Source organism: Rhinatrema bivittatum, chromosome 1 (assembly GCF_901001135.1).
Source record: "Rhinatrema bivittatum chromosome 1, aRhiBiv1.1, whole genome shotgun sequence".
NCBI lineage: Eukaryota > Metazoa > Chordata > Amphibia > Gymnophiona > Rhinatrematidae > Rhinatrema > Rhinatrema bivittatum.
Genome location: NC_042615.1, coordinates 71,042,702 through 71,062,612, shown reverse-complemented (window position 1 = coordinate 71,062,612; position 19,911 = coordinate 71,042,702). Strand labels below are relative to the sequence as shown.

Below are 19,911 nucleotides of genomic sequence, written 5' to 3'. Positions count from 1 at the left end.
ATATTCTAGGCGATTTACAAATAAACATATGCAATAAAACAAAACATTGAAATTTGCAGCACAGTGTGCAGCAGCGGTCAAAAAAGCAAACAAAGTTAACAATGATCTGAAAATAGAGAATAAAATGGAAAATATAGTGTGCTCTGCATTGAACCATGGAGCGACCATACTTCCGAGTATTGTGTGCAGTTCTGGTCGCCCCTATCTTGAAAAAGACATAACAGAACTAGAAAAGGTGCAGAGGACAGCAATAGAAATGAAAAAGGGAATGGGACGGAATGGCTTCCCTTGTGCTGAGAGGCTACACAGGTTAGGGCTCTTCAGCCTGGAAAAGAGGCGGCAGGGCGGAAGTTTATAAAATCATGAATGCATGAATGGCCCGACTCAGGCTGAGTTTCGCCCAAAATTAAAGGCTACATCAGGGGCTTTCCACGAGTATTGGATATGATGAACCGCTAATTGTATTTCACAAAAGGACTTATATTCCCAAAAACGTGCGAGGCTGTATCCACGGTTCTCTTTGTTCATGCATAAACGTGTGTGTTACACGAACTCAGAGGGTGCAACCAGGAATATTATGTGCATATTCTTGAAAAAAGAGGGTTTTTTTAAATGATTGTTTCATAAGAGGGTAATTCCATACATAAATGGTACCGGTAATTTCGGTACTTGTGCGCGTTATAAAATAGTCTGGTGGCGTGCACGTGTGCCAAATTTTAAGTGGGCACGCACACGTGTGTGCAGATTCTGCAGGGAATATTAAAAGGTGCGTGCACTGCCATTCACAGTTTTATCAGTTCGTCCCCAGTTCGCCCAGTTAAGAGAAAGGTCCTCCAACCTCCCACTGTTTGATAGCCTTCACTCCCCCAGTTAGCTCTGACCCTTAAAACCCCACAGATCTGCCTATTTTTCTTTATTTTTTAACTTACACATCAACCACAGCAGAAGAAAAGTTAAGCGGCTGGGGCCTTGGCACGTGTCGGATTGCGTAATTATTTACGAGCACATCCCTGAAATGCCCATGGCTCCATCCCTATTTGAAAACGTTTGAGATGTGCGCACTCCAGGAGATACGCGCATATCTTGGCGGCTTTTATAATCCACTTGGTGTACACGAGCCAGACATATTTGCGCATCGCCCAACCAATGTGCACGTCGGGCTTTTAAAAGTCACCATTTAAAGACCACCAGTACTGCAGTGTATTCAAAAGTTTATTGCACAAAATTTCACATAACAAAATAGATCAAATGATACAATAACAGAAAATCTTCACACAGTGTACCTGACATTAACAATTCAATCCAACTATTCAACCAAATATACATCAAGTATAAGAACCTGCGCTTTAAGAACAGATAGCAATTAAGCACAACAGAATGCAAATTCTTTCCATGTTGATAAACCAGTCAGCATCCAACACCTCTTCTGTTTCATCATGGCACAGAGAGTGCTTGTATGGTATATCTGCCTGGATAAAACCACTTCTGGTTATTCAGAGAAAACTGACAGTAGGGCACAAAGTCTGCTTAACACAGTGACTGAGTCCTTTATGAGTTGACACAGTTTGGCAGTTTACAAAGCTTGGGTTTTTCTATCCCCAGAAGTGAAAACTTCACTAAAATTTAAAAAAAAAAATAAAAAAAAATATATATATATATATATATATATCTCGAGAAATGCAATTTAGTGTTTGATAATTAAAACAAACCAAAACCCTCAACAGAAGCTGCCATTAGAATAGCTACCCAGCCTTCTGACTAAGGAGTAGGGGCGGAGAGAGATTGTTTTCTGCATATTATACTCATTTTGGGGTTGATTTTCAAAACCACGTGCGCGCACATGGACGCGCCAATTTTATAACATGCGCACGCCAGCACGTGCGTGTTATAAATCCCGATGTCCGCGTGCACATGCGCACCGGATTTTAACACCCGCACGCATGTGCAGGCGGACAGCAGCTCGCACGCACGGAGAGGGAGGCGAAATTTTCAAATTACGCACCGACGCGCGCAGCCTTTTTTCCAGTTCCCTCCAATTAAGGAGCGTACTGGGAGGGAACTTCCCTACCCCCTGCCTAACCGTCCTTCCCTTTCCCCTCCGACCTCTAACCCCTACCTAGCTACCCCAAATTTTATTTCACTACTTACTGCTCCCTCTGGAGCAGAAGTATTTTCCACACGCCGACCAGCTGCCGGCATGCGCTTCCCTGAGGCAGCAGCTAATTGCCGCTGTCCTGCCCCGTCTCCGTCCCGCCCCTCCCCCTTTTTCAGGGCCTGGCACTTCTGCGATTAATCCCTGTATTTTTACACACGCAGTCTTTGAAAATTTGCTTGATTATTTCTTACCCAGTCCTGCCGTTTATGGGCACCACTTCCTTCTCCAAGCTTCCTGGCTCATAATACGTGGATCATGGGCCCCAGTAAGCAGAGCAGAGAGAATTAACTGCATGCAAACATCAGAAGGGCTGAGAAGAAAATTGCAGGCTTCCACCTTTAGGATTTTCATGATGGTGCAATTGATAATGATAATTGATAATTAAAGGTGGCGAATGGTCACGTTTACTTAGTCCCTTTTATGCGCAGATGTAGGGTTTGCTGTTTCTAAATCATAGTTTCCTCGAGTCTTGAATTTCTGCACAAAGTTATCCAAACTCAAATATTTTCAAGAAGTAATTTTTTTTTTTTTTTTTAATAAATGATTAAGAAAGTTGCCACCAGTACCTGAAGCCTCATTGCACTGTAGCCTTAGTCAGGCTGATTTGGGTCAGGATGGAAACCCAAAGGATCAGCGAGAAAATCCACCCAAAGGAGCACCAAAGAATAACACTTTGTATGCCAAAAGGATGTAAACTGCAGTGTTGGATCCTTGCAGACCTGCCATTAATACTGATGAGAAGGTATTCCAATTGAAAATCTTGTGTACATTTTACAGCTTTTTAAAAGCTACACCTTTTATTTCATTATCAGTTTTCAGCACGATCTTCTTTCCTGGTTTCGCATCCCTTATAGTCATGTCACAAAAAAAAAAAACCAGAAGGTAAAATGAAAGCGTTTTGAACAGTTGACAACAGGAGATTTTCACATGCCTTCTGCTCTGCGGAGCCACACTCACTAGCTTTGGCAGCAGAATGCTGTGTAAAAAATAAAAGAAGCTTCTTTCCACACTAAGACTTACAAAGCTGAAAAAAGTGCAAGAACAATGTAATCTGAACAACTGAGGTAGTATTTTGGGAAAGAGAAAAAAAGAAAAACTTTTCAGTTTGTTTTAATTTTATAAAGTTTTGTTTTTTTTTAAGCCCAAAATTTGTTAAACCTGGTTAACGGTTATAAAATACTTCATGTTTTTAACAATTCAACTGCTCTAATTATATGGGGACACTGGCACTAACTACAGACATAGTACATCAGAGGGAAGTCTGCCAGTCTTGCAATGTTCTTTGACTGAACATTCGGAGCAGACTTCTACACGAGAAAAGGGAGGGAAGGTGGGGCGATCTGGAAAGAAGGCAGGCAGATTTTAGTTACAGCGTTGAGAAAAAAATAAAATAAAGATACACACTTCCCATGTGCACACAATTCATTATAGCAAAGGAGAAAGGCTTACTAGAACGTTTCTGGGAAAAAACCCAAAAGGACTGCTAAATGGCCTAGCAGCGAGTAAAGCAGAAGATTTTAAATCGAGGGTAAACCCCGGCTGAAATGAACATGGTTTCTTCATTTTGGAAACTGCACAAGTAGTATAGCGTCAGGGGAGGGACCAACAGCAGGGAAAACACTAATTGGCCGCATCAATTCGTGCAGGTTTTATCGGCACACTTTGTGCGAATTTTTCTAAGGGGCAATGTAACTCCTGAGATTCACTGCTAAGCTTGATCTCTGACCACTCCAGGAAAAAAAAACAACTCACCAGACTTTAGTACATAGATAGGCAGAGATAACAGTGCAAAAAATAATAATACTAATAAAATAAGGTTGTGAAGGTTCGTTGTAATGGATGGTTTTGCTGGAGGTGCAGGTACTTTTTATTGGATCAAAACAAAGAACACAGCTTGTACTGCTCATCTGCTTTGGGGGCCAGGCGTGCCTCAGGTGTGTAATTCCAATAAAATTTTATTTATAACTTGCAGTAAATCCTGCCTTCTAGGAATAATGAGGCTAGATGCCTTATTGTTTCCCAGAAGCCTGAGAAATTCTCGGATTAATGCCACCTTTTTCATACAGGTTAGATCTTCAGGTGGACAAGAGTCTCTTCTTACAAGGGTATAAAGAAAAATACTCCAACTGCTATGAAAAAAAAAAGTGACCAGATCCGATTTAAAAACAAACAAAAAAAGACATACTTGATTTTTCTTTGAGGTTAAGGTAACTAAGGGGCCGATGCAATAAAATTTGCGGAAAGCGGGCACTGACCTTTCAGCGCCCGCTTTCAGGGTACATGCATGACACCCGCAAGTTAGGGGTCACGCTAGCAAGGAGGCGCTAGGGTTGCTAGCGCGACCTTAGTGTCTCCTTGCTAACACGACCCCGCAGTTACCGGTGGTCTGCCGGTTATGAACACCATTACCGATAAATTCGGCGTCTGTTTTCATAACTGCAGTCAGCAGGTTATGAAAACAGATGCCGAGATTATTGACGTCAGTCTTCAAAGCAGCTGGAAGAGGTTTTATTTTTCTTTTTTTTAACTTTAAAAAAAGTACAGAAAAGCAGTTCTTTCTGCTTTTCTGTACTTTTTTTTCAATGCGTTCAGCTATTAACCGCCTGCTCCAGGCAGGCATTAATATCTGAGCGATAAATGTGCGTCTGAGACGCACATTTATCTTTTTGCATTTGGAGTGAATGAGTAATAGCCTCATTCACATGCATTTGCATGTGATGAGCGACAACTCATTCACTCCGCGTTGGGCACACGTTAAATAGGCGCTTATCCTCCTATTGCATTAGGGGGTGGATTAGCGCCTATTTAACCAGCATCCGATAGCGGGCGCACTGTATTGCATCGGCCCCTAAGCTAGTCCAAATGACCCCTTTTTAATCAAAAAAAGCTTGAAAGCACTAATACAGCGAGAAAGACCAATCTCGTTTCATCCTATGGCATGTCTCCGACGAACACTTTACGAGCCTTACAATGTATTGTAGTGTGATTCAAAACTTACAGGGGGAAAAAAAAAAAAAAAAAAGCAGAGGTTTAAAAATCTGATGGTATTAAGACACAGGAGCAATGCCCTTGTGCACGCTCACCATACAAATCCTTATCCCCTCCAGAGAGCGCATCGCATCGTATGCAACAATCTATGTAAACTTACAATAAAAATTAAACAGAGGCCCCTTTCCTCTCCATGGACCAAGTTTGTCCCTTTAAGAACACTGCAGTGGTAACACTTAGCGTGCCACCGCGCAGCTCGGGTGGCTTTCAGAGCAAGCAGACGAGCAAGAAAATCCAACAGCTAAATCCACGTTCACTGTTTCATTCTGCTCGAACAGCATGAAAGCCATTTCCCCGTCCCATATGAAAACGCAGGAATGATGCATGTACGTGGCTAAGACAAGAGCAGCCGATGCTTGGTGATGCAGTTCTGCGGAGAACTAGCGCGGGCCACGTTGCTCATTTCCAGCAGGACAAGTGTTCACTGTAGTGTTACAACCAATTTAGTTTTCTGAGAAGTGCAAAGAGAAAGCTGCGGGTGCACTGTTTTTTGTTTTTGTTTTTTTGCAGCACAGAGGCAAGCTGAAGTACTTAAAACCTGAATGCCTCTTAAATCCTGTAAACTCTCCGGCAGGGGACGACGTTGTTAAGGTGAAGGAAAAGGGCAGAATGTGGCTTCGTCGACGGATTTCCTCAGTCCGGCCACTTTCTCTGCTCTTCCTCTGGTGCCTTCATCAGGTGAAAGAACGGATACCCTGAGGCACTTTAGCTTATAGAAGTATCTGAGCCACGTAAGGAGAGTGGGTGCTGGCGACAGCAGCCAATAAAGGCAGGTCGTTCGATTCAATCCTAGAAAAGAAAAGATATATGCCCCTTTTAGAAGTATACAGAAAGACAGCCAAAAAGGTTTGTCATGTCAGCCTCCAGCAATATTCAGATTTAGTATTTTATGACATACTAGGCTACCGACATCTCCCTTCTCCTGCACCTGTATATAGAGGGAGCGGGTCCATTTTGACAGGTGCCTGTATGTCTCTGCCCCCTCTCTTCCTTTTTTTTTTTTTTTAAAGCAGGGCTTCCGAAACCTGTCCTGGGGACCCCCACAGCCAGCTGGGTTTTCAAGATATGTACAATGAATATGCACAAGATAAAATTAGCATATACTGAGTCTCCACGATACGCAAATTTATCTCATGCGTGTTCATTGTGCATATCCCGAAAACCTGACTGGCTGTGGGGTCCCCAGGACAGGTTTGGGAAGCCCTGTTTTAAAGTTTGGAAGAGAGACTGGCGAGGATTTCAGTGTTTCTCTAGGCTCTTCTTTTGGCCACATGAGTCCTCCCGCATGTCCGCAGTACCTGCTCCGTAGATGTTGGTGCAACACGTGCTTGAAAAGGTTGGGAAACACTGACAAACTATATTTTATACATACTGTGCAGTGTAAATCCATTTATTATGATCTCAGAGCAAAAGATATCTTATTGTTAATAGTTCTCCTACAGCTCGAGGTTTGCATTGTTGTAGGAATTTGTTTTACACACACACACACACACACACACTCTCTCTCTCTCTCTCTCTCTCTCTCTGTGTACATTCAATAGATTTTCATTGTAATAAAGGGATTTTAATAGGGTTCAACTGTTTTTCTACAGTTCTTTGGGACCAGTCTGTCCTTTCATCTGTTATTTTACTTAAGTGGAAAGAGAACACAGTGTGTGAAGACTGCCAAAAATCCACTTAAGAACCCAAGTGAAGCGGCTGGATGGAGACGACACCTTTAAAAGAACATGTTTATGCATGCAAGCTGTCTCCTTCTGTTCTCAATTCACACAAGGTAAAAACATGGCTCTCAGAAATATTCTGCACAGGGGTTAAACTGGGGGTTTTACCCTGTATACAAAATGAGCACTTTTATTGCTGAGCTTCTTCAGGTTTGTTTGTTATACTGAATTTTTACAGTTTGGTTGGATTACTCTATGGTGGATGTAGAATCCTTGAGGTCCATAATCAGCCACTATTCAGCTGAGCTATCTAGCCAGATAAACTCATCCATTTAACTTAGCCAGGATATTCAGCAGCACGGCTATGCTGCTGAATGTAACCAGCGATGTAAAAATTTGCCGGCTAAGTCTATACAGCTAAACTTTAGGAAAGGTCTCTGGTGGGACCAGAGTTAGCTGGATAACTTATCTAGCTAACTCAACTTCTCCCAGTTAAGTTTCTACCCTGACAACCACCTAGCTGGCTATTTTGCCAGATGAGTAGTTACCTGGCTAAGTAGTGCTGAACATGGACTTCCACATGTCTGTCAATTTCTATCAAGGATCTTTGGAATGTGGTTACATTTTAAGGACCTTAGGATTCCAAATTACCAATCTTAGGGCCTGATTTATGAAGGCTTTTCTCCAATTTTGTGTCTATGGGAAAAATGCTTAATAAATGAAGCCCTTAGGCTTTTAAGTCTTATGGGTTATTTGTTTTATGCATATATAAAAAATATATGAGTTTTTATGTTTATGTCTGTGTGGTTTATTTATTATAATTTCCTCTATACTGCCTTATTGGCCCAATACAAAGTGGTGTACAATAAAAATTACTGTATAAAACTCTTCTACAATAACACCTCAGCCACCCATCTCAGCCCCTTCATAAGAACGTGAGATATGCCATACTGGGTCAGACCAAGGATCCATCAAGCCCAGCATCCTGTTTCCAACAGTGGCCAATCCAAATCACAAGTACCTGGCAAGTATCCAAACATTAAATAAATCCCAAGCTACTAATGCTTGCAACAAGCAGGGGTTTCCCTACTGATTAATAACTGTTTATGGACTTCTCCTCCAGGAACTTACCCAAACTTTTTTTAAACCCAGCTACACTAACTGCCTTAACCACATCCTCTGGTAATAAATTGACAGGCATAATTTGGAATCTTTTAGCTCAGATGATTACTTATAGGCACATGGACTAGTTTTCCTTTTATTGAATGCTCTCTATTGAGATGCTACATTAGTATCCTTCGAAGATACCTCCCTCTGAACCATTTGCTACTGAGCGACTGTCGGCTTTCCCCTTTCTTCTAGTTTAAAAGCTGCTCTCTCTCCTTTTTAAAGGTTAGTGCCAGCAGCCTAATTCCACCCTGGTTAAGGTGGAGCCTGTCCCTTCAGAAAAGGCTCCTCCTTTCCCAAACAGTTTCCCAGTCCCTTACAAAACTGAATCCTTCCTTCCTTGCACCATCATCTCATCCAGGCACTGAGACTCCGGAGCTCTGCCTGCTTGTGGGGACCTGCGCGTGGAACAGGGAGAATTTCAGAGAATGCTACCCTGGAGGTTCCGGATTTCAGCTTTCTATCTAAAATCATAAATTTGGCTTCCAGAAATTCTCTCCCATATTTTCTTATGTTCTGGTGCCCACATGTACCACGACAGCCAGCTCCTCCCCAGCACTGTCTAAAACTCTATCTAGGTGACGTGTGAGGTATACCTGCTTCGCACCAGGCAGGTATGTTACCAGACAATCCTCACATTCACCAGCCAACCAGCTATTTACATTCCTAATAATCGAATTACCAACTATGACCCACCCACCTCAAAAATATTTATACAGTTCTCAAATTTGTTTTACTACTTCATTGATTCATGTTTTATTGTAGCCCAGATTGGTGAGGCCATATACAAATATATAAATTAAATGAACCCCCCCCCCCCAAACATATCTGATTTCAAGTATGTCCAAAATATGCATATTAATCCAGTTCACAGATCCAATATAAAATGCCAGGGAAAAGAATTTAAATAGCCCTGAGAGCCTACATCTGTATCAGCTTTATTAAAAGGGTATCCTCTCCCCTACCTTGCTGCTTTTCTATTAGCTAATTTTAAGTGGAAGTCAACATACAGAATGCTGGTATAGAAAGCAGAATTGCTTACCTGTAACAAGTGTTCTCCGAGGACAGTAGGATTTTAGTCCTCACACATGGGTGACATCATCAGATGGAGCCCCAACCCGGAAAACTTATGTCAAACTTTCTAGAACTTTGACTTGGCACACTGAGCATGCCCAGCATGCCCTATATCGCCCGTCCACGCAAGGTCCCTCTCAGTCTTATAACACAGAATTAGATATGTAACAAAAATCAGGAGAAACCCAAATCCGCAGGATGATGGGTGGGTTTCGTGAGGACTGCTGTCCTGCTGTCCTCAGAAAACACCTGTTACAGGTAAACAACTCTGCTTTCTCCAAGGAAAAGCAGGATAGTAGTCCTCATACATGGGTGAATCTCTAGCTACAAGCTGCTCCCCAACATAAAAGGGGACCAACAGACACCCAACCAGGTGCCAACAAGCACAACAATGGTGCTGTTGGTAACAAGAGGGGGAGACAGCCTAAACCCAAACAATGGGCCCTAGGCGGGGTAAAGTTGGGTTCTACACCTTAAACAAGACTCCGAAGGATAGATTGACCAAACTTGCTGTCACGTCGGCCATCCCTATCCAAGCAATAGTGAGATGTGAATGTGTGGCAATAACTCCACGTCTCAGCCTTGCAGATCTCCTCCATGGGAACTGTTCGCAAGTGGGCCACCAACGCTGCCATGGCTCTGACAGAATAAGCTTTGACATGATCCTTAAGATGCAGTCCCGCCTGGGCATAACAGAAGGAGATGCAATCTGCTAGTCAATTGGATAGTGTCTGTTTGACAACAGCACTGCCCAACTTATTTTTATCAAAAGAAATAAAAAGTTGGGTGGACTGTCTATGGGCTTCTGTCCACTCCAGATAGAAGGCTAAGGCTTGCTTGCAGTACAAACTGTGCAGTGCTCATTTGCCTAGTTGCAAATGGGGCCTGGGAAAGAATGTTGGCAGGAGGATGGACTGGTTAAGATGGAAGTCCGTCACCACCTTATGCAGAAACAGGGTGGGGTATGCAAGACCGCCCTGTCATGATAAAACTTAGTGTAAGGTGGATAAGTCACTAAGGCCTGAAGCTCACTGACAGCCACCAAAAATATGATCTTTCAGGTCCGGTACTTCAGGTCACAGATGCGCAGTGGCTCAAAAGGAGTTTATCAGCTGAGCTAACACCATGTTGAGGTCCCAAGACACAGAGGGAGGCTTCAAATGCTGACGGGAATGAGGGGGCAGAGGATAGTACTTCCTCTGGTGGAAGGAAGACTTCTTCTTCTAACCCAATCTTGCCAAACTCTTAGCAGAGGAGGACGGGTCCAGAGTGCTGACGGAGAATTATTGGAAGATTTCATGGTGGACTCAAAGCTGGGCCACTCATCTTTCACTCTATCTCTGAAAAGATTCTCCCCAGTAACAGCATGTCCGCAAGTCTTTCCTGTACCTCCGGTGAGAGATCCGAGACCCACAGCCATGCCATTCTGCAGACACCGATTCCTGCTGCAGCGACCCTTGATGCTGTTTCAAAAACATTGTAGGTCGCGCGGACCTCAAGTTTTCTGCACTGCAGGCCCTTATACACCAGCAATATAAGGGTGTCCAGCTGCTGCTGAGGAGACTGCTCTGCCATCACCTGCACCTGCTTCCAGATATCCCTTGATGACTGGCTCATACAGAGTTGGTAGGAAGCTATACAAGCAATGAGCACATCCCCCTGAAGAACCTCTCTCTCAAGAGCGTCCATCACTCTGTGATCCTTCCCAAGGGGTGCAGAGGAATGGGTCAGAGACTGCTTGGCCCTATTGAGAGCGGATTCAACTACCACCGATTGGTGGTGAAGCTATCACTTATCGAATCTGGAAGCCTTCCGAATGAGGTAAACCCCATCCGCCTTCTTGTCTACGGGAGGCACTGGGAGGGGCTATTCCCACATCCTCAGCAGTAACTACTTAAGGATCTCTTGCACTGGGAATGCCACAATCTCCTTAGGAGGCTCCACGTACTGGGGGATTTCAATCATTTTGTGCCTGGCATCCTCCTCTGTCAGTAAGTGAAACGGGATGGTTTCCACCATCGTCTGTACAAATTCTGCGAAGGTCAAGTCCTCAGGTGGAGACTTTCTTTGCTTCTCTGAAGGAGAGGGGTCTGAGCGGAGACCCTCAGAACCATTGGTAAATGACTGCATGTGTCATTCCCCCAGGGGTCAAAAAGGCCTTCATCCTCACGGAGGAGCCCTGGGCGCTCGGCTTTTGTCCAGAGGTGCAGGCACTGGTACAGCTGGACAGGGGGCTGCAGGCCTTGGTTTCTCAGTCAGCCGTGGTGGAGATTCCTTCTCAGAGGAATCGGCCAAGACCACCGGATAGGCAAGGGGGAGGCTGCAGTGTCCTGATGGTCACAGACACCAGCTGGGTCACTAACGTGCCGATGAGCGCATGGAGCTTCTCTAACAAAGGTTCCAGAATGAAAGGTGCTGACTCGGGTACTATTGATGCCACTGGACCGATGTCCCACAATGCTTGCTCACCCGCCAGTTGGGCCTAAGAAACAAGAAGGTAGGTGATCTATAAAAGCCGTGAGGAAAAACAAAAGGAGATAGATGCCAAATGTCTTTTGCAAGTATTTATTGTGCAGTTTTTAACACGTCTCCACCACAATAAATACTTGCAAAAGACATTTGGCATCTATCTCCTTTTGTTTTTCCTCACCTGCCAGTTGGACTTGGCGCTCAAGCTCTTCCTGAAACATTGCTGATGCCAACATTGACTGGGAGGAAGGAAGGGTGACCAGATCCTCTTCAGAACTGAGAGAAGGGTCAGTGACTGGCACCAGAACTGGTGGACACTGTCGCGGACCCCCAGCACTGATGGATGATTGGCTTTCCTCACCACAGGGTCGCTTTGGAGGCATCACAGCATGAGCTGGCGAATCCCCATGCCTGGCACCATGCATTGATAAGATTGATGCTGATGCTTCTTGGGCTTCCCTCGATGCTCGGCACGGTCTTTCTCCAGTACCGAGGCCAAAGACAAGGAACACAACATCCTCAGTCTGGAGGAGCCTGACAATGGCCAGTCTCTGGCACCTCTATCCGCTAATGGCACCGATGGTCCTGTCGATGGATATGGCTTGGTGACCATCGGTGTGGTTCCATGGTCTTTTGGTGCTAATGCCGATGGTTCGGTTTTCTTTGACCCAAAGAGGTGCTCCATCTTGTTGAGACAAAGACAACGTTCTTTAAGGGTCATCAAAGTGCATTTGGGCAACTCCAGATGTCAGATGATGCCCCCAGGCAGAGAACACATTCATCATGGGGGTCCTTGATGGACATGGTCCTCAAGCACTGAGGGCATCGCTTAAACCTGGACACAGACATGACAGGATGAATAAAAGGAAAGAAAAATAAAAGGGAAGAAAAGTCAAATGATGGGCCTCGATGGCCGGCGGCCACTGAAGCACCGCTGCTGCAGGGAATCAACCGTGAAAGGAAACTTACCAGCAGCGTTGAAAACCTTGACTAGGATCACTAAGGGGAAGCACCGAGAGGGACCCGGCATCAAACACCATGAAGAAAAAAACATGAAAACCACAAGAAAAAAAGAAGTTTTCCACAAAGGCCAAAAGAAAAAACCAAAGTCAACTCACTCACATCATGATACTGCAGCTCCATGGAAAAAAAAGAGTCTGGAGAGGGACCCCATGTAGATGCATGGTATAGGACATGCTAGGCATGTTCAGTGTGCCAAGTCAAAGTTCTAGAAACTTTGACATAAGTTTTACATGTCGGGCTCCATCTGATGATGTCACCCATGTGTGAGTACTACCATCTTGCTTGTCCTCAGAGAATTTTAAGAATGTCCTAATTGCCAAATGGGGTCTGACCAAAAACTCTTCTAGCCCGACACACACCAGGGCATGCAGCAAGGGCTTAGAGAAAGGTGTGTGAGAAGCAGGGTATGTCTGCTTGCCCAGCCATGATCTATCATCAGCTTCCATAATTCTGGGTTCAGGGCCGGGTGGAAACTGGGGGGGGAGGGGGGGGGGGCAACATTGTGACGGATCTATCCTTCGTAAATTTGTCTGACCCCGTTTTTTAAACCCATTATGCTCCATGACATCCTGTGACAATGAACTTGGCAGGTCCAGTGCGAAGAAGTGAGTCCTTTTTATTTTAAGCCTACCGCCTCATTATTTTATAGAATGACCCCTGGTTCTTGTATTCTAAGATGCTGTAAATAATAGTTCTCTCTTTAATTTCTCTACACGTTTCATAATTACTTTATATTCCATTCTTGTTTCATATTTAAGAGACAAGCTATGCACTGCCTCATTTCTGCTCCCTGGACTAGTTGGGACTGAGAATGTTGCAGAGGTAGTGTTCATAGCCCCTGCGGGCAGAAAGTCCCAGTCATTGTACAATGTTGACACCTAATGGCCAGGCTCAGGATCCGTGTAGATCAGGTTACTGATGGAGCTGTAGTCTGTGACTCACTTGCCAAGGGACGGGCTACATGAAGGAAGAGGAGAGGATTTAAAAAGAGGAAAATTTCCAAGGAGATAGAAAAGAAGGCTGGTTATGCTGTAAACCTGGTACTAGTTATTACATATATATAAAACATATATAAAAATATAAATTAAAAAACCCATGTCATCATACTCACCCAAGGATAACTCCCAGCTCTTTCACATGAACTCTGGTATGCCCTCGCAGATATTCCGAGAGCATTTTACTTTTGAAATACATCTCCTGAAGTCTATCCTCAAGATGCATGATGCACTGTAGAAAATAGCAGCAGAATATATAATCATGACATTACAAGACCTTTTTTGCAGAATATAAAGCTAGATTATTTGCTTTGTTGGGTGCCCAAGTCAGTAGTTTAAGCGTCTTCCCAATTCAAGAGACATGAAGAACGCAATTTTAACTACATGCAGCTATCTACGTTCTTACAATTTAGGTAACCCACTGGTGCCCCCTTTTGGTTTGTGTGGCTAAGTACACATGAGAGATCAAAGCACACCAACCCTACACTCTTCAGACCTAAACTCTGCTGTCGATTAGACTGGGATGCTAACAACTGTGTTAGGGTACTAGAGACATCACTAACAGAGCTCAAGCTTGCCAGTCACCAAAGACATTTTTTCACAATTCAAATGAGCCTTAAGAATTAAACCTGTTGACCAAAAATAGAGGGAAGAAAAATATGGAAGAAAAAATTCAAAAGAAAAGAATAGCAATGTACAGGCCAGTGTCAAGTGGACTTGATTCTGGTCCTGTTAATTCTCATTAGTGAGCGTATCACGTACTATTTTGTGTCTTGTTAGTGGGGTTATCCTTATTTACGCATGCTCTTTAACCACAGTTCTAGAGAAGATGATTTAAACTTAAAAAGTTACTGAAATTATTCTGAAGAAAGGCCAGCCTTATCAAAGTCAATAACAAAAGAACCCCCTCTTTCATCTATACCACTTTTTTCAAGTGGCTGATAAACGTGGTACCAAACCACACTGGCTACAATTTACAGGTCCATGCAAATGTCACTCACTTCTCCTATGTCTTGCACTTGAAGACTCTTTGCTGCTTTATATCACCCCGTTGCCCTGGCTGCAACATAAAATTGTTTCTGGAACGACTTTTTCACCAACAAAGATGGATACATGCTTTATTTATGTGAAATATTTCTAGTCTACCTTTCTCAATATCATTGTACAATGCAGATTACAAAACAAGCACATAAAAATTGAGACAAAAGAACATAAAATATCCAGGAAAGTAACATGTCTAACAAATCAGCTGAAACAGGCATCCAGTGATTTGCCAGGAATAAAAACACATAAAATAAAATGTCTTCAGCTTCTTTCTAAATGATGGCAAGTCAGTCTCCTGTCTGACACACAGCAAGAGACTATTACAGAGCTGAGGGCCAGCAAAAGAAAAAGTCTGATTCTGGGTCACTTGCAGTCAAAAATCTTAAAAAAAAAAAAAAAAAAGGGAACACCAATTGCTGCTTAATCAGCAGAGTGTAAACCTTGGGTCGGCACATAAAAAGATAAAAGTTTTTAAATATTCTGGCCCATCATCCTGTAACACTTTAAAAACAATTGTAAGGACCTTAAATTTAGACCTCTCGGCTATAAGAAGCCAATTAGTTTTATTAGGATGGGAGTAAATCGTGGCGCTTTGAACTTGAAGCGCTTAAGGCCAGGGCTCATATAATCTGCTCACCTGGGATTTATTCAACAGGCAAGACGGCAATCAGGACCAGGGACTCAGGGGGACAGTGAGAAATGCAGCATGTGGAATGAAGGGATGGGGGTAAAGGAGGAGAAAGAGCTGGGAGAGAGGCACAGAAGAGAAGAGTAAGGGGGATGAGGATTGTAGGAGGAGAGAGAGAGAGACCTCCAGGAGGGGGTTAAGTGGGTGTGTGCATGTGCCAGGGAGAAAAGGCATTCAAGTCCTGCTACTCCCCCACCCCCCAAAAAAAAATCATTGGGGAAAGATGAAGCATGACGGCATTTCATCCATGGCAAGTCAGGCCTGGAGGAATTTTTCAAACTGGCTGCAATTATCCGTAAACCGAATCCCGAATATTCAAATGTTTATTTATTTATTTAAGCAGTTTATATTCTGCTGATCCACAAATCTCAGCGGATTACAAATAACATACACAAATGTTTCCCCACTCTCACCCCACCCCACCCACAGTGCAGGGAGCGCGTGTACAGCTGTCATGCACTCTACGAGTCCAGTCTTCCGTATCATGCAATGTGCACCTCATTAACAGTTAATAAAAACAAAACAGATTATACTGTAGGAGGTTGTGATGCCTTTTATTTAGACCAGGGCTTCCCAAGCCAGCCCCTGCACACGAAACAAATGTCAACATACCATCTTTCATAAGATGAACTTGGAGAGGACCAATCTCTGATCCTCCTCTAAATCCCTGCCACCGTTCTCCCTCTTGCTCTCCCCACCCCCACCATGTTATTCTGCCCTCTTCTTTCCATCTCTGCCCGACTCACTAACCCAGGCCTGGCTCTGCAGGAGCAGGAGCAGGAAGGGGGTTGCACGCAAATGTGACTCACCAGGAATTCTAATTCTGCACACTGTAAGGGAGCACAGCTCTTCGAGGTAAAACTGCCCATCCAATATGTACGCTGACCAACCCACGCACCACGGACTTAGGTATACCTCTGAGCGACATCGGCACAGCACGCACGCACGCACATTAAATCCACCACGGAAACTTACGAAGGCAGCAGGGAGGTTGAGTTTGTAAAGCTGTAAGATGGACTGAAGTAAGTTGGACACTTGGCTCGAGACCAATACATCCTTCCCCAGTTTCATGCTGTCGGTCATCTTCCTTTGGCTCGTAGCCACCTGAACGCTCCATTTATCAGTGTCTGCGATAATACAGACCGTTTCTGCAATGGGCTCATCCAGCACTGGGCGCTGGAAGAGAGAAATTAAGCTTTTCATGGCTGCAAAGCATGCACACATTCAGGATTTTCCCCATTTAATATACCCCAGAGACGTGCAAAAAACAGAGAAAACGCCACAGCTCATTAGTAAAAGGAAACCAGTATATTATATAAAACAAATGCCCCCTACCCCATCCCAAAACTCCAAAAAAGAAAAAAAACCCAATAGGAGTTGACAAATTCAAATTGCAATGCAGTACAAGGACTGCATGCATATGTGGGAGAAAAAACCATTTTGTTCCCTTCACTGCTGCGTCAGTGACATTGGGGTTTTATTTTACATCACAGACCACAATGATATGATGCATCTGCTACAATGCACAAGTAGGGACCTTTGTTTTGAGTTTTATTTTATTTTCACTGGGAATTCCAATGTTACAACAAAAAAATCAATACAAAAATATTTTCCCTATGTATAAGCAACAAACTGTCACTACACTCACTGGCACACAAATGGTTGTCACTAGAGGAAAGGTTTCTACTGGCCCTTTGCTAACAATCGGGCCGATACCATTGGACGCGCGTTTTCCCTTACCCCTTATTCAGTAAGGGGTCGAAAACGCGCGTCCAATCCCCCGAACCTAATAGCGCCCGCAACATGCAAATGCATGTTGATGGCCCTATTAGGTATTCCCGCGCGATTCAGAAAACAAAATGTGCAGCCAAGCTGCACATTTTGCTTTCAGAAATTAGCGCCTACCCAAAGGTCGGCGCTAATTTCTTTGGGCACCGGGAAAGTGCACAGAAAAGCAGTAAAAACTGCTTTTCTGTGCACCCTCCGACTTAATATCATGGCGATATTAAGTTGGAGGTCCCGAAACTTTCCAAAAGTAAAAAAATAAATAAAAATTTGAAGTCGGCCCGCGGCTGTCGGGTCGAAAACCGGACGCTCAATTTTGCCGGCGTCCAGTTTCCGAACCCATGGCTGTCAGCGGACTCGAGAACCGACGCCGGCAAAATTGAGCATCGGCTGTCAAACCCGCTGACACCCGCCGCTCCGGTCCAAAAGGAGGCACCAGGGACACGCTAGTGTCCCTAGCGCCTCCTTTTATCTGGTTTTACCGCCGGGCCTAATTAGCATACTGAATCGCTCGCACAGGAGAGCAGGCGTTCGCCCGCTCTCCCGCAGACTTTACTGAATCGGCCCAAATGTGCAATAATTCCTGCCTTCCCCTAGATTCCAAGGCAGTGACTCCTCCCTCTACTCCCTAAATGTCACAACTTCCTGCTCAAGAGCCCACAACCTTGTCCACCACTGGACTACTCCTACTCAATTTCTTCTTACTACCTAAGTACAAAGTGTTTGCATCTGCACTCTTGTACCCATGTTTAGACTCTTGCTATCCATTTCACCCACTGGATCCTTTATTATATACTTGTATGTTCTGTTTCAATGTAGATGACGTCTTACAATCTACCTCTTGTCTTTAGCCATACCCGTAGATATGCTGTAACCTTATGTTTCAGTGTCTTTGATTTGACTGATTGCAATTTGGACTGTAATCCACCTTGAGACTTATGAAAAGGCAGAATATAAAATATTTACAAGTAAATTTCAGAATGTGTGCATGTTGGTAAGAGAGAAATTTAAAGTATGTCTGTAGGACTTGTAGCACCTGATATAAATTTAATGTACAAATATGGTATAGAATTATCAACTACTTAATGAAAACCTACGTAATGATACTTGTAGAACGACCTTGCCTTTATTAGGTGCACTTTAATAAGAGTACTTGCTCCAGCTGGCTAGATGGGAGGTACAGTTTGGGACTAATAATGCTGGTAATTGCACTGTGACCAGGGACCACCCTACCCAAGCCTTCAAAACTGGTGCCTGGCTCCATGGAAACCTACTCAATCCAACTAGCAGAATCCGATAACGCCAAAGGTCGGAACAACTCACGTGCACGGCATGGACCAGGTCAGCCAGCAAACACTGTTTCAGTTGCTCATCATTGCTTGTTCCGTGCAGCACCAGGTCAGGCATGTAGGTGGCACAGTAACCACCAAAGAGGGACTTTCCAAAGTTCTTCATGCTTGGACTGCTGATGGTATCAGACCTGAAATGCAAAGCAGTAACTTACAGAAACACAATTAAAACACCCCCCCCCCCCGCCACAAACACCATGCTGGGACTGAGCAGTCACCACGTCAACACGTACAACTTTGGAAGGCCACAGAATGGGTTTCTCATTTCAACCAAGATCTTACAAAAAGTTAAAAAGGAAAAAAAAAATTATATGAACAGGATGCTTAATTCTTCTGCTTTGGCAATGCTTCTTAACATAATCGTGTCCCCAATGGGGTCAACTGGCAGGGTGTTAACCCCCCCCCCCTCCCCATACTATGTAGGTTCTCAATCTTAGCCAAAACATCAATAAGGGACCATCCTTAACTTATTTATTTTAAATTATTTTTATACCACGTACTCCACAGATTGTAGCAGTTTACAGTTAAAACATTTATAAAAACAACAAATTTAAGATGACACACATCCAAACATAACAGTCAAATTCATAAAGTTTAGACAGTTATATTATTCTTCTGCAAGCTCTGTCTGAGATCCTATTCTGCATTTAGCAGTTCACTGAACGCCTGATTGAAGAGCCAAGTTTCTAAATATTTTTTAAATTCCTCCAGGTCAGATGTGAGTCGCAGCTTATCAGGCATTGTGTTCCACAGTAGGGGACCTGCCTCAGAGATCGCTCCATCCCTGACCTCCTCTAGATGTGCCTGCTGGATTGATAGCATACTATGGAGACTTTTTTTTTTTTTTGCGCAGAGTCTAGGCTACATTGCGGACAGTATACATGCAGTCTGGTACCAAGCCACAGGGAATCGTTATTGTGACTTATTTTGTGAATTAAGGTTAATACTTTGTACTGTATCCTATATTGAATTGGTAACTAATGAAGGTTAATTTAGATGGTTGCCCAGACTCTACACCTGAATCTTAGCAAAAAGGCCACTGATTCACTTGCATAAGAACATAAGACTTGCTATTCTGGTTTATACCAAAAAGGTCCACCAAGTCCAGTATCCTGTTTCCAACAGTGGCCAAGCTAGGTTACAAGAACCTGGCAGGATCCCAAGGGGTTGACAGATTCCAAGCTGCTTATCCTAAGAATAAGCAGTGGATTTCTGCAACTCTACCTTAATGGACTGTTCCTCCAGGAACTTGTCCCAACACTAATAGCTTTCACCATATCCTCTGGCAACAAATTCCAGAACTTAATTATGCGTTGGATAAAAAAATATTTTCTCTTATTAGTTTTAAATGTATTACTTGGTCTTTGTACTTTTCAAAAGAGTAAACATCTGACTATCAATTACTCGTTCCATTCTATTCATTATTTTCTATCATATCTCCCCTCAGCCATCT

At 43.6% G+C, this 19,911-nt stretch overlaps 1 protein-coding gene across 4 annotated transcripts in view; it reads right to left on the bottom strand.

Moving 5' to 3' along the window:
* Nucleotides 1-5,702: 5,702 nt before the first annotated feature.
* Nucleotides 5,703-19,911, bottom strand: part of FNIP2 (folliculin interacting protein 2) — a 173,289-nt gene continuing 159,080 nt past the window's right edge. For 3 of the 4 annotated variants that reach the window (XM_029617003.1, XM_029616767.1, XM_029616854.1), the window contains 4 exons: nucleotides 18,433-18,589; nucleotides 16,300-16,500; nucleotides 13,709-13,824; nucleotides 5,703-5,992 (listed from right to left, as the gene is read on the bottom strand). In XM_029617003.1, coding sequence (XP_029472863.1) covers nucleotides 5,914-5,992; nucleotides 13,709-13,824; nucleotides 16,300-16,500; nucleotides 18,433-18,589 — 553 coding nt within the window. In that variant the 3' untranslated portion in view covers nucleotides 5,703-5,913. Of the gene's footprint in view, nucleotides 5,993-13,708; nucleotides 13,825-14,593; nucleotides 14,653-16,299; nucleotides 16,501-18,432; nucleotides 18,590-19,911 lie in introns of those variants that run through there. The other variant, XM_029616929.1, reaches the window with a different exon arrangement.